This window comes from Physella acuta, unplaced genomic scaffold (genome assembly GCF_028476545.2).
Source record: "Physella acuta isolate Inbredline_101_S28 unplaced genomic scaffold, ASM2847654v3 ptg000298l, whole genome shotgun sequence".
Lineage (NCBI taxonomy): Eukaryota > Metazoa > Mollusca > Gastropoda > Physidae > Physella > Physella acuta.
Genome location: NW_026731817.1, coordinates 183,399 through 198,718, shown reverse-complemented (window position 1 = coordinate 198,718; position 15,320 = coordinate 183,399). Strand labels below are relative to the sequence as shown.

At 34.7% G+C, this 15,320-nt stretch overlaps 1 protein-coding gene across 1 annotated transcript; it reads right to left on the bottom strand.

Annotated features, from left to right (window-relative positions):
- Positions 1-779: 779 nt before the first annotated feature.
- Positions 780-12,384, bottom strand: LOC131939871 (YTH domain-containing family protein 1). The gene is made up of 5 exons (XM_059298393.1): positions 12,174-12,384; positions 7,996-8,020; positions 7,783-7,880; positions 4,415-6,196; positions 780-4,209 (listed from the first exon to the last, which is right to left on the bottom strand). The coding sequence occupies exons 1-5, from the start codon at positions 12,192-12,194 to the stop codon at positions 4,156-4,158; spliced, it is 1,980 nt and encodes a 659-aa protein (XP_059154376.1). The 5' UTR covers positions 12,195-12,384; the 3' UTR covers positions 780-4,155.
- Between the last annotated feature and the right edge of the window lie 2,936 nt (positions 12,385-15,320).

Here is a 15,320-nt window from a genome sequence, read left to right as displayed (position 1 = left end):
GATCAGCTTTGTCCATTCTTTCTCTGACGTAGATACTGGTTGGTACGCCTATGAGTTAGGTTGACTGTGATATGTCCTACTGATGGGAACCAGGCAGGCAACTTCCATGTTCAGAAGTTTTTTGCTCTACTACCTAACCACACCGTCCTATAAACGACAAGAAGACCCATTTAAACCAGCAAAAGTTGTGATAAATATATTCACAATGTCCTATTTAGGTATAATTTATACTTAACATTGACAGCCTGCCCAGAATTTGCAGTTTTAATGCAAAACCAACTATTCGAATCTACCAAAATAATGCAGTGACACCTTCACCCCGCTGAAAAAAACTATAGATTAAACTAGGTATTTGTTTCTGTGGCGTACGGTAATAGATTGGATGCTAATCGATCAGACAGCTTAACTTTACTTTGACACCACCATCAAGTTCACAAAGCTCGGTAGAGGACTAATGTATCGTATTGGCATATAGATTTTCCCGTAGCATAATATCGAAGTAGCCTACCATATCACTTTCAGATAATTTACAACTTTCAAAGCACCACACACAATTTATTTTGCTCCTGACTGTCACTTAAGATGTACCGTTGGCTGCGACTGGTAATTCTACAATTAACTCAGACAGATCCTCAATATGATGAACTTTTCTTTTCCTATATAAATTCAAGCTTTCCAGTAAATAATAACGTTATAATGTAACCAATAGACTTTTCTAATAAACACTGTGTACAGTATCAAGCAAAAAAAAAATGCAAATGAGAACAAACACTTGAGCATAAGAGAGGCAGACAAAAGAACATTATATTTTATTGGTACATACACATCCACCACGCAAGATGAAGATAATGATTTAACCCTTTAAGACAAATGTTTAATACAATTAGTTTTAAAATTATCAATTTGCTAGGGATGAAAAGGGAATTATTTTAACACAAAAAAAAATCCCAGGCTTTTTCTACAATTATATATTTGTAACACGATTTCTTGCATGTGTAGATCATTTTGATTCAACAAAGTAATCCTATGGTAACAAAAATTGTGCAGCCACAAAGTCTATTAAAAGACTAGCCATTACTACTTTGTAAGTCACACATAAATAGACCAAGTCTAGTTAAGTCCACCTGGTGAAGCAAGAAAAAACCCGGTGTGCTGCTCATTTAGCAGTGCCTGCATCTAAATGCCTAGACTGGTCATTGTAAATTGATCATGTTGAACCTAACTACTTGCTAGAACAAACATTTGTTGGCTAGAAGCTTCCTCTTGAGCTAGATTTGTACAATGAATTCCATAGAAACAGAAGGTAGATAAAAAAAATTCATGGAAAAAGCAGCTAAGATATAACTAAAGAGATAAAAATGCTAACAAGTGGAAGAAAGAGTAAAAAAAAATTACAGCTCCAAAAGTTGTTTTTTATACATCTCATTGAACCCATTTAGGTGAGAAATATATTCATTAAAAACCAACACACAAAAATAAAACACAGACGTAACTTAATAACAACCTAACATTACTAACAAATAAAAAAATAAAAACATGGACATAAGAGAAAAAAATAAGACAAAGAAAATGGACAAAACCAAAAAATTCTTAAATGTGACAAACAAAAGTACTATAGTATTACTTATAGCTTTTGATATGAATGAAGTTTGTGTTGTATAAAAAATTTTAAATTTTTAATCAGATTTAAGCTATTTAATATAGTTAAACATGCACAGCAACATGTATTAAGCTCAAGTTAAATTTTGAAACTTCCAAGAAAAAAGTTAATTTATACAGGTGAAACTGCATATTTATAGAAATACATTGAGCTCATTACGCCCTTCCCTGTCTAGTATTAAGCAGTAACAGAAACATATAGACACTAGACCCCATAGTAAACTTTTAGTGTATTAGCAAAATTGATGGACTTATAAATGTCAAGTAATGAGACAACTGCTTTTGCCATGAATCAAACAAATTTAAAAATAAGAAGAACAATTATAACTGTTTTCTGCAGCTTTTTAAAATGTTAACTTTACCAGTAAAAATAAAATGCAGGCATGTTGACTTTCCCTCAGCAGTGAAGTGGAAGTTTTTAAAATAAATTCCATCAGCAATTAAGATTATAGCACTCAGGTAGGCCTAATGTAGAATCATATTTAATTTTGATGAAATGGATTAAAGGAATTGGATCATTACTTTGGAGTTCCTGTCTAGTAAAATAAATCCCACCCAAAATAGATGTTACACTTACAAGCTGATTAAGTCACTTGTAATGAAGCAACAATGTCGAGGTAAATTCAACTATGGTAAGCAAATGATGCATTGTCTGGACAAAATGTTACATATAAAATTTTAAAGACCAATATTGGTACTTAGTAATAAAACAAAGGAAAAAAAACTACTTTTTGAATATTTATTAAATTTGACATAAAGTACAAGTGAAGGATAACAGTGCTGCCAAAATAGTTTGTATTGGAATAGACCTGACAGTGTGTAGCATCAAGCTGAAGCAGAAACTCATCAGACATGTGTACAGCTGATGCTGGAGGGCAAGTCTCAACTAAACTTTGACAGACAGTTTACCAGGGTAATTAAATATCTGATTCAGCAACTATTACAAGTAACATGAAAGAATATTATTGTTGTAAGAAAAAAAATTGTTTCAAAATCAACACATTCTAATACAGTTATAAAATCAATGAGGGAAGGAGAGAGGAATACATTTGCTCAAAAAGGAATCCAAACTCAATCTAAATAGCAAATGAAATTTTTTATACTGTGAATTTTTATACAATCAGCTTTTTCAACTAAGTAATCATGCATAATGAAATCTTTGTAATATGAATTATAATTTTGATAAAAACTACATCGCCTTGCCAAAATAATAAATGGCCTATAAAGTTAGTTAACACACAAAAACATGTAGAGTAGGCTAAAACTCATGTATTTGTTTGAAATAAAGGCTGTTTTATGTTTACAATATTTAAATAGGCATCCATATCAATAAAACAAAAAACTGCTTTTCTCCAATCTTAATTTTAAAATCTGATCTAGTAAAGGAACAAAAAAAAAAAAAAACCTAAATTTCGCACTCATGTAACATGAAACTTTGGACTGCAGGTGGAAGTGACACTTAAAAGTTTTTATCACACTGAAAAAAGATTGTTTCTTACTAGTTTGAATGACTGCCACTACTGATCGCACACAACATTGGAAAATAGGGGAGCCCTTATGTTAAAAACTCAGTGACACTAACAGATGAAACACTTTGGCCAGCGTTATCCATTCCCTTCAGACAGATGTCCTTGTGGCAGCCATCTTCAGCAGTGATCACTGGTGTCTTGACAGCAAAAGACAATAAGAAACTAATGAATTTTGTCCCGTATTTTACAACTGTATAGCAGTCAGATGTGATTGTTAATTCTTCCCAGAACTTTAAAAACTGATGAAGTTCACTGAATGATCTGAACAAAACACTATGCATATACACGTCTACCAAGTGTCAAACTTCACTGTTCTCAGGAATTTAAAAAAAATTATAACATGAGCAGAAACACTAAGTCTGTGGGAGTAACAAAGTAGAACTCCTTGATACCAAGTCAAATTTGTATTCATTAAAAGCAGTCTTTTGTCTGTTCATTTTGAGGTTGTTGTTGCCCAACTGGAATAGTTTAACAATTTTGTTTGAATCTAGAGATTAAAAGAATCCAAACAGAGTCTGCCGTGATATATTTCATGTACAGCAGTGAAATGTTTTCTACATTTCATTAGGTCTCTGCATGCTTACAAAGTTACCAGCACGTCCAAAATACACAGAACGTTAAAAACATAAGTGGTGGATCCCTTCAGAGTAGTTATCCTCCTCCACCCCTCCTCAGGTAAATAAAACCAGATATGAAGATAATTTTCAATGGTTGAAGAAGAAATTATTGAAAGGGTTTCACCAAATAACATGGAACTTCAGTCATTACTACTTACTGCTTAGAGAAAAATATGTAGAGAAATGATAAAATTAAAAAAAGCACAACAGAGAGTGTTTTCTCCCTATGGCCCTTGTCAGCTTTATAGCATGTTAAAGATGAAGCACTAGTGTATAAGTGAATTATCCTGGTGTTTCCAAACAGCTGACTTTTAGCAGGGAGGAGGGAAGGAGTCCCTAACAATCCTGTCTTAATTCTGACGACCACCGCGATTACCACCATCATGTCCACCTCTGCGGTTGTCCTGCAAAAACAAACAATTCAATATATCATCAAATTCTTCTAAAATAAAATTTTTTTGTCACTTTAAACATTAATAAACACAGCAGCTGAGGTTAATTTTTCTTCTAATTCATCAAAATTTACACATTCATTTATTTTTTTTAAAAAAAGTTTTCACTTTCAGTAGTATATTACAAAAGTATTTGAACACAAAAAAATTTTCTTACCCTGTTCCTACCGCCAGGACCTTCACCCCGATCCCGTCCATCTCCCCTGTCACGGTCACCACGATCTCTATCACCACGGTCTCCTCGATCACGATCACCACCCCCTCTATGGTCTCTGTCACCACTGCGGTGATCTCTTAAATCATTACGATTCTCACGTGTAGAGACAGTGTGAGCATCTTCTTCTTGACGTTTTTCATAGTGGGTAAAGTCATCAAAAATTGATGTTGTGTGCTTGTAGCTGTGTACAATTCGCAAGACCTGCTTGCCTTTCTCAGGGGGTACCTCCTGTGTGTCTCTTGAATTTGTCACTGGCTTGTTTTCATTGTTCTCCAGCCGGATATGTCTTAGCTGACTATTAGGAACATCTTTCACATACACCCATTTAACAACAAACTGGCCCTTCCACTTGTCCTGGGCCCACACACCAGCACTTTTGTTGTAATCTACTGGTGACATCATCTGGGCAATGCCACAGAAATGACCACTTCCGTTTACCGAGTAAATGAGGTAGACAGGTCCTTTGCCTTCTCTTTCTCTGAATGCTTGGTCCAGCCTTTTATTACCATGTTCTGTGCTGCACCAGATATTATACTTGATAGAGCGGTGGATATCATCCTCTGAGTAAGATTTAATGATAAAGAAACGAGCAGATTTTGGATTGAGGTTAAACTCCTTGGGATTGTACAAATTGGAAGATTTCAGTTGGTCCAAAACAGGATGTGACGAGGCTGGAGCACTAGCATGGCTGTTCTCACCGTTCGTTGTTGCAACATTGTTACTAGAATTACTTCTGTTGGTGGTACTTGCTCCTGCACTACTCACATAGCTTGAAGAATAAGGTGGGCTATGATTGCCTGGATTAACAGGTGCACTATTGACGCTGCTGTTGTTGTTGGAGTTGAGGTTTGTGCTGTTACCAGCATTGCCTGGATCATTTCCTGGACCACTAGTGGAGTGGGGCTGGATCTGTCTATTGCGGGCAGAGCTGTTTGCCCAGCTTTGACGAGTCTGCTGTGGTTGTGAGGAAGGCTGTTGTGATGGTGGAGCAGTCACTTTATTTGGATTACCCCTTACATCCCATGTCCCAATGTCCATGCTGTGAGGTTTATTTGGGTTCACCGGAGGACGAGGTATAGTCCTAGGCCTAAGCTGCTGCTGGGGTCTGGCTGGCTGGCTAGCAATGGCAGCCCATGAAGATTTCTTAGGCTGACTTTGCCCACCACCACTCATCATGGAAGATGAAACAGACTGCGAATGTGAAGGTGGCATCAAATGTGAAGGCTCAACCCCAAAACCATCAGACATACCAGGGGGCTGGCTTATATCAATTTTTTTCCGACCATTAGAGTCAATTGGTGAAGAAGCTGTAGCAGCCAATGTCATGTTGCGCATTCCCTGTTCTACAGACCCGATTGGCTCTTGCTGCTCAGGAGGTGCAGAAACACCATTCATTATGCCATAGCTGTCTTGAGGCATCATGTCTGCAGGATAGTAAGCCTCCTCTGAGGGATAACCTCTTTGGTCTTTTCGAACTGGTTGTGAGTTGCCCCAATAGTCATTGGCGGCATACTCCCAATTGTTGAAAGGGAACCCAAAGCCACCATAAACATTGTAGTCATATCCCATGCCAAACATTGTGTCAGCTCCATTTGACCAAGGTCCTTCATTGCCACCTAGTCCTTGATTCATAAAAGGGTATGTCATGTTTGACGGATAATAGCTCTGAAAGAATGAATCCGTAACTCCTCCAGTTGACATTGGTGGTGCACCATAAGTGGTCTTTTTGGGGGAAAAAAGAAATAAAAGATTCTCTTATTTTAATTTAAATACAAGGTGTTTAAAACAAACCTTGCTTGCAAGGTACTTAAAAGGAGCAAAGCAATATGATAATGGTTTTTATAGTCAATAGAAAAAATACTAATAGTAAGTTACTATTAAAGCAGGGATGTGAAAAGACCATGAAAATAAAAGGAGTTTTTAGGCCCAGACTGAACATTATATTTATATCCCATTTAAATCGGTCACAAAATTATTGCACTAATTAATAGTTTAACATTGCTATTATGAGTACCCCCACTAAGAAGACATGGTCAAGGGGTCACTGAGTTCACTGAGTTTTGAAAACCAGTAGGCCTATAGCATAAGTTATAGCAGGAAGGAACATAACTATCTGATATTGATGTCAAACACAAACTCAATGTGTGTTCACACAACCTGAGGAATCAGCAACAGTTGCAAAGGATGGGTTTGCCTAGCCCTCATAGTAACCTTTGGCAGCTATTTCAGAATTTGAGATTCTCTAATTAAATAGAAAGCATAGTGTAATGCTAGAGGAGGTAGCTTTTAAAACATGGATGATAAATTGTAGCAAGACTACTGCACATGCAGAATTAATTAAACCAAGCTCATACATACTATTCGTTTCAAAAAAAAAAAACAGCAACATTTTTAGAGATACTTTCCCCCCCCCCCCCCCCCCCCCCAAATTTTTTTTTGTTCGAATATTTAAATTTAAACTGAAAATTTGTAAATTTAGAAATATGCAAAGATGATTTCATAACATCACACCCCTGTTATCTAGTACTGTCAGACCAAGTGTAATCGTCCATTTGAAGCTAAATGTATTCTATCATCCATTTGAATGAGGGACAACAAAGAAATGAGCAATAACAATTAGAATCTCAACCTAGTTCTAATATTGTAATACCGGATTTTAAGAAGAGAAGAAAGAAATTATCATAGGAAAATGGCACCTTAAATGAAAATATTGATTTCTGCTAATAATTGAATTTAAGGAGTATCAAGGATAAAGCAATGTGAATGTAACAAAACTTATTATACATTTTTTGGGGAGAACTGGTTTTAGAAAAAGAGCAGGGCATGATATAATCTGTCACAGGATTGTTACTAAAATTGCAATTAACAATTAATAAATAACATACCCTGAAGTACAATCTAGCATTTCTTATTCACCACACATATTATTTCAATTAAAAATATGGTGGCAAACTTTGAATGCCAAAATCAAAAACATAAAAAAGTATAAAATACACTATAGCATCTTAAACAGAAATATTGATGTCCAAATTATGTCACCTATGATGTATACTAACTTTTTACTATCAAGAAAACTAAAATACATAGACTAAGTAAAACATCTCTAATTTCACCAAAAACAAGTTTATAACTTGATGCTGATAGATTGAGCACTACATCTGTCACTAAATACAAGATAGATATAAAATTAAGATACTTTTTTAAATTCAGATATAATGTGGGAATAAAATGTGGACAGATATATACATAAGCAGTTTTACAACTTTAAAATAAGTAACTGCTGGAAAAACTACATTATTGTTACATACATCTTGGGTCTGATCGCTCCATGATCTAACTGGGTGTTGTGGGGGTTGCAGATAGCCATCATCTTCTTTCATCACATCTTTTCCTGCACCATTTGACACTGTTAATGAGGAAGATTAGTGTAAAATTTCTAGTAAAACAAACTTTAAAATTAGTTTCAATAAAAGAATTTAAAACTTTTAAATAGATTAAAATGTGTTTAATGAATCACTCACCTTGATTAGACTGGCCCTTTGACCTCTATTACAAATATGAAATAGAAAAATATTCAGTTAAATCACTTTACAAAGTGTAAACTAGGCATAATAATTCATTGATAAACACATTTTACTACATAAAAAAGGCATGCATATGTTATAGTCAAGTATATATTCTGAATATTTAATACTAAAAAAAAACCCAGCCTATTTGTCATCATTAATCCTGTGTTCCCATGTTGATGAACAACAATCATGTTTACTCACTTGAGCTATGAGAAAGTCATGAACATGGCCAATCAAGGTGTGAATACTGTTCATGCTTATTTTGCAAGGGAGTAGTTTACAGTATTCTATTGTATATTTTTCTAACAAGTTTAAAAATAGGACTATTAAAATTAAATAATAAAACCCAGACATGTTTACATATTAACAGTGATAACAGGGTTTAAAAATCTGATAATTTATAAATTAAATTTGACACTTTGTAACTATAACAATCATATTCAAAATGTTTCAGTTGATTAAATTTTGTTTATAAATGTATCAGTTTTAAACTTGATAACTAACTCATAATTATATACACATACATACACATATATCGGACATGCCTAACCCTGGCAACCAAAAGTATGAACAGTCATACCTAAAAAGTGGAACATACACTCTGATGCTACTTTATTAAGTAAAAAATAAAAATAAATAGGCCCTAATTAAAAATAAGTCTAAAGACATTATACACAGTTGCTTACATACAAGTATAGGTATGGTGTTTAGTAGGCCTCTAGCTATATATAACTAGTCTCTAGGCTACATCTAAACACTGCTTAATGTCAGATTACATTTTTTTCAAAAAGTAAACCAGTAACTTGAGACCCCTCCCCAATATTGATTTGATTATTCCAACCTTGCTATATTCTAACCATATGATCAACAAAAGCTGAAGGCTCCAAAAGATATATAAATATAAGTTAACAGTTAAGACCTATCTAGTAAAAAAAAAACTCGTAGTTACTTCATTGCAGTTACAAGATAGATTTAATATCTACATCTAGAAATGAGGATGTTAGTCATGATTTTATTGTACTTTTCTCCCAACATGTTACTTAAGCCATAATTTAAATCTACAATTCAAAAGCAAATACCAAAAAGAACTCTCAGAAGCTAGCTTGTCCACATTATTTATTAGTAGATCTAGTATTTTTAGATTATACTTGTAAATATTGTAAGTAAAAAAGGAAACGGAAATGTGTCAAAGGGAGATAATAGCTTTTCCCTGTGCTTTTAAAGTTCTGTTTAAATTTTATTTTAAAAAGCGGAACAAAAGCAGGACAGCGGAACAGGACACAATTTTTTGTAAAAAATCTGAGCAATTCTGCTTGTAGCAGAACGGTAGGCATGTCTGATATATCTATAGTAGGTTAAGAAATTTTAAGTGCTGGCAATTTATCTTTACTCCTTTTGATAAGAGGAATTTAAAAAGTATTAATATCCAGTTTAAAGTATTGTTAAATTTATTCTAGAAAATAATAGACAGCATTTTTAACTACATAAAAAAAAAATTCTAGTTGTTAAAAAAAGTACTGCTATACAAAGTACATAAATTGAAACTGTGGCATAGTGTAAAATTAATTATGAAATGGTAATCTGAATCACTTCTGTGTATACTTTCTTAAAAAAGTGAATGGTGGTTAACCTTTCAGAAATAATAGTTTATGTAAAAAATTGATGAAAACAAATAGGCCTACAGAATAGAAATAAAGTAAAACGTCATTTTGCTGTAAAAGTGGAATTATAATAATAAAAATAAAGCAATAGCTTCACAGACAGCTTAAATAAACATGAGTTGAAATATATGTGTTACATCATCATAGGTTAAGATTTTGACAAATATTTTAATGTTTTCTTATTTGCAAAACTAATTTGTGCAACACAAAAGTGTTCATATAAAAAGCATTCATTTGGAAATTTAAACTTACCTATAGGCCCTATATAAAGCTAGACAATATTTAAGTTCCATCTACTTAGCCAATGTAAAATATTTTGACATAAGACTGAATAAAGACTGTCTCATCAACCCTACTGCTTATTGATTTCATTCACAATTCGATGTATTTGTTGTAAAATGCAAATAATTGTGACAGACATCTATTAATTGGAAAAAAATCTGCTGTGGTCTATGTAAAATATGTAGGCCTATATTAAAATAATAATTTGAAAAAAAATAGGCCCCTAGACCTATAATTTTATAATTTCACTCTGTACAAAAAAAAAGATAAAACATGGCTGGCAAAAAATTCAATTTTTGTACTGGAACTTCATGCTAATTATTCTTTGATTTCTAAGATAATGTTCCTGAACTTATCGATTGGGTACTTTTCCAGGCTTCTTATTTCCCCAGTGACAATGTAATAATTTTTAACTTTAATAAACACTCCTTACAAATGACCGATGATGACCCTTTCTCTTACAGTACCTAGATCTATACCTTTAATCTCACTTCAGTAAGTAAGCAGCATCTCAAGCAGGAACATAAAATATGTAGGCCAATAGTCTATACCAGGGGTCTCCAAACTACGGCCCGCATGCGGCCCGCGGAGATCTTTTTGTTCACGGTAAAAAATGTTAGTTAGAAGTGGCTGAGGAACTTTGCCCAGAAAACTCAAAACAATTTTAAAATGTAGCTTTGGGTGCAAATACCATTGCCTTCCGTGTTGCAATCATTGATGAAAACATTGTTACTAAAATAGTGAAAACTGCTAACAAGTTTCACAATTTTTCAATTGCATGCGAGATCATCAAAGACCTACAGCTGCAGTTTCAGTAACGGTTATCTGACTAAGATTCAAAGGCAGAAGAAGTGAGACTTTCAAAACCCATTTGAAACAAATGTAGCCAGTTGCCCTGGGGAACTGCAGATGGAGGTCAATGAATTGCAAGCAAATGACTTCCTTAGAGACAAGTTCAAAAAATGGAGGGTGGATTGTTGTGTTTGCCCAAGGAGAACAAACTAAGATCTCGAGTGTGTTGTCGTGTCGGCCCCCGACAGTGTTTCTTTCAGACTTTTTCTCCTGGGGGTGTATTTAAAATGTGTATATATTTCTATATAAATAATATTTTGTTGGGTGGGGGGGGGGGGGGGGGGGGGGAAACGACACTGTCACTCTAAAGAGATGCATGGAAGAAAATCTGGCCCCTGAACTGATATTTGATAGTTAATGCGGCCCTCGGGCTAAAAAGTTTGGAGACCCCTGGTCTATACTCAATACTCTATGACTAGGCCTATAGTTTTTTATTTGGTAGTCTACTAGAATCTAGAAGCTACCATAGCCAACATATTTTCTAGATTAAGTAGGGTATTAGATAATTAAGAAAGCCATGCATATTGATATCATTTTCATGATAGATCTATTGAACAAGCTTCCATTTTCAGGTTATCTAGATCTACTAGATTCTGGACCTAAATCTAGATTCTAGATCTAGAATCTAAATCTAACAAAAAACAACATCAATGTTGAAGAACACAATAATCCACAGTGCCCATACATAACTGTGTCTAATAATTTTAGATACTGTGTCCAATAATAGACTCTTCCATAAAATAGGTGTTGGGTTGTTGGTAGTATTGTAATCTCAACAAGATCTAGAATCTAGATTAGATCTAATTTTATGGTTAGAAATTTCAAATTAGGGTTAGATCTAGTTAGTGTATGGCACTGTAATATGTATGGCAGGACTAGGGTTGGGGTTAGCATCGACATTAGCCAGCAATGTGTGTAACTACCAGTAACCTAACACCCCTTTTTTAAAGAAGATTCTATTATCGGACACTGGTATAAAAATCTCCCACTGTGTCACTGTACAAGAATCTTAGAGCTCTGCTGATTCTGAGTAAATTTTACTGTAAAAGAGTGTAAGTCACTGCTGTGACGGTAAGACAAGAAGTAAGTTAGGAGACATAAAACATGTTAGATCTAGATACAAAAATAACATTAACACTCATTCCGACGAAATAGATCCATGAACAATTGCTTTTTAAGGCAAATATTGATACTGACCACTGGGCAATTTGTCATTTCAATTTTTAAAACCTTAGCCACACCTATTTTCTTTCACCTAACGCTGACGTCGAACTTATCTCAAACATGGCCGCATTGCGGAACTTCTCTAAGTAATAGTCAGAACTATGGTTTTACCTGATCGACATTTGCAGACATCCCACTTAATTTTTCACCCCCACAGATTAAGAAAGTGTTCGTTCACAGTCTTTACACAAAAATTTATTGAAAATCTATCCAAATGTATTCGAAAGATCACTTTAACAACCAAAATAAAGAAAAAATTCACAAAATTATCCACAGGAAATTCCCTTCCTCAACACGCAACCAATGGCGGCGACTACGCATGTGCCTCGATTCGGTGATGTTCACGTGACAAGGGTCGATCATTATTTATTATAGATTTTAAAATTACGATATCAAAAATAATTCATTAAAATTTAAAGCAATATTTATTGTAAGGTAGATTTATAGAATCTAGATTCTACCAAGAACTAGACGTTTCGACGAATATAATAAAGCAGTAAACTTGTTATTTTTAATAAAAAATAAATTGTTGGCAAATGTAACTATTAACGTAAAGATCTAGATCTAGGTTTATAAATATTGATATTCATGACTGGGACGCAATGAAAAAGATCTAAACTCTAGATCAGAGTTTCTTCCAGGCATCATTTCGGGGGCCAAAGAAAGTCCCCCCCACACACACACCACACCGAACGAGATGGAATTTATATAGTAAACATACATTTACCAGTGTCCGCCCCCCCCCCCCCGGAAAATGTAGACCCCCCCCCCACCCCTGAAAATATCAAGTGCCCCCCCCCCCCCTTCCCGGAGAAAAAAGTCTGGAAGAAGCACTGCTCTAGATCTAAATTATAATAGCCTATTTAAAAATTAATTCAGATGATTTTAATGCGTAGCCTAAAATAATTAGATTTAGGCAATATGACATATTGTAATACACTTTGTATGTAGGCCTATAAAAAGCCCTAAGGGGGTCATCCATAAATGACGTCACGCTTTTTTTTTTGACGATTTTTACCTCCCCTCCTCCCCTCCGTCACACATTTTCACAAAAAGCCGCCACCCTAAAATGACGTCACACCTCAGCCTTCAACCCCCCTCAAAATTGAAGTTGAATTTTTTTTTAAACTTCGATATTTTTCCAAAATCTTGTCTGAACTCTGTCAAAATAGAGTATTTTAATCAATTCCTATTACAATTTATTAAAACAATTTCAAAGTAGACTTTCAATATGAATTATTCTTGTTAACTGTTTTAATACGATGAGTAAAATTGCATGCAAGCCTCAACATACACGGTTAAATTTTTGATAACGCCAACCTCATGTCATTCTCAACATTTAATTTCTTTATTTGATTTATTTTTAACGAGCCGACCCGCGGCGTATTATACACCGCTATTTAGTTGTTTTATTTTCTACTTTTCAGTAATTCATTTCATTTGTGAATTCGACAGTACCAATTAAATTTGCGGAAGATTCCGCGTCAAGTACTATGTTAAATGAAAAACTGTTCACACAATGTTGGTGTAGTATGCACCATTCATACCCAAACTTGAATGGATTGCCTTGTAAGTTTTAGTTCCTTGTGTGTCTACATATCTTTGTAATTCGTCGGGAATGCTGGCAACATTGAGGGAAGCAGAAATTGGGTAACGTGTCAATGCAGATGCTTCTTATTTTCAGCTGAGGGAAAATAATGCCTCAGTTAGTTTTCAAGAGATTCAAGATGCCCAGAATCCTCTTTCAAATTTGCATTTATCTTACAATCAGATTCATCTACCATACTGGCATGATACTGCAGAGTTTCTCAAACATGGCAATAATTCCAAGATTTATTTTTCTTCGCCGATTTCGCAGCTTTGTTAAATGTCCTGATATTATCTTGAAAAGAGATAATATTCGTTCATTTTCTCTGAAGCTTCAGGTTAAGTTTATGTTGATGTTCGAATATATCTGCTATGCATAATACTCTCTCCAACCACGCTTTGTCGTTAAAGTTTATCAAAAGGTCTTGTTTTCCTTGCACTTCAATGAACAGCTTGACTCCAAATTTCAATTCACAAAACTCGATTCACAAAATTTCCTTTTGATAGTCAGCGTACTGCTGGTAGAAAAGCAGAACCTCGTGATCTTTATTCATGTCTTTGCACAGTTCTTTAAACAGAATAGTGTTTATAGGGCTCCAGATTTAAAATAATTTACGACTCTTATTAGCAATGGATTCGTAGGAGTCTTGCAGGCACTGGCATACCAGTAAATCATACAGTTTCTCCTTTTTCGTTCTTAATTTTAGTGTTGGAAGGATTACGTGTCAACATTACTGGTTATGCGCCATTGAGACTCCGATTTCAGCCTGCTTTTCTTTTTGGATTTGCTTCCGTCCATAGCCATTGTCCAACTAAGAACAAACTACAAGGCAGCAGTTGTTTGATTTTGGAGTTGTCTCTCCTTGAAGAGTGTCCCCAGCTAACGAGCCTCATATGCTCGCGGGTTCGAAGTTCGAACTCGAGACTTTTCAATTTAGCAAGCAACCATGAGCTTTACCGACTCGACCACACCGACCCCAATCATGCAATTTATTCCCCTTGATTGGGGAGCTAAATATTTTAGTTTTTTTCTGAAAGACCGATTTTGACTCTAACATGTATAGACAGCGCGCACTACAGCCGTTTTTCCGTTTTAATCATCCAGTTAAAAAAAAAAAGTATATTTATTTGCTCCATGATATTATTGATATCTTCACAAAATAGCAACTCTTCTTTGTTATAATCTGAATGAATATATTTCCTACAGACAAGCAACTGCGAACAGGAACTCACGTGTGTAGATTCATCAACTTGAACAGCAAACAATGGTGAAAGCTTGATTTCATACAAAATTTGTTCTTTAATATCTACGGACATATCTACTATAAGCCGCCGTTTTGTGTTCTTAGACAGAGATATTAGTTGCATCTTAACCACACTGGAATCCCCTGAATTAATTTCACAATCTTCAGCATACAGGGTTTGATGAGATTTTCTCCTTTTGCGTGGGTTTTTTTTTGTTGGCAATTTCTATTACAACTTCATATGATTCTTTCGTTAATGCTGTGTTTCCTTGGTGAAAACTTCTTGTTCGATCAAGTCTCTGACGTTTGCAACTAGCTTCGTGCTGACAAAATAACTCCTTATCTTTTTTGGTGTGTTTCGAATGACTCGTATCAAAATGACGTTTACAAGGCTCATGACTGAGAACAACTTTGAACAGTACACTTT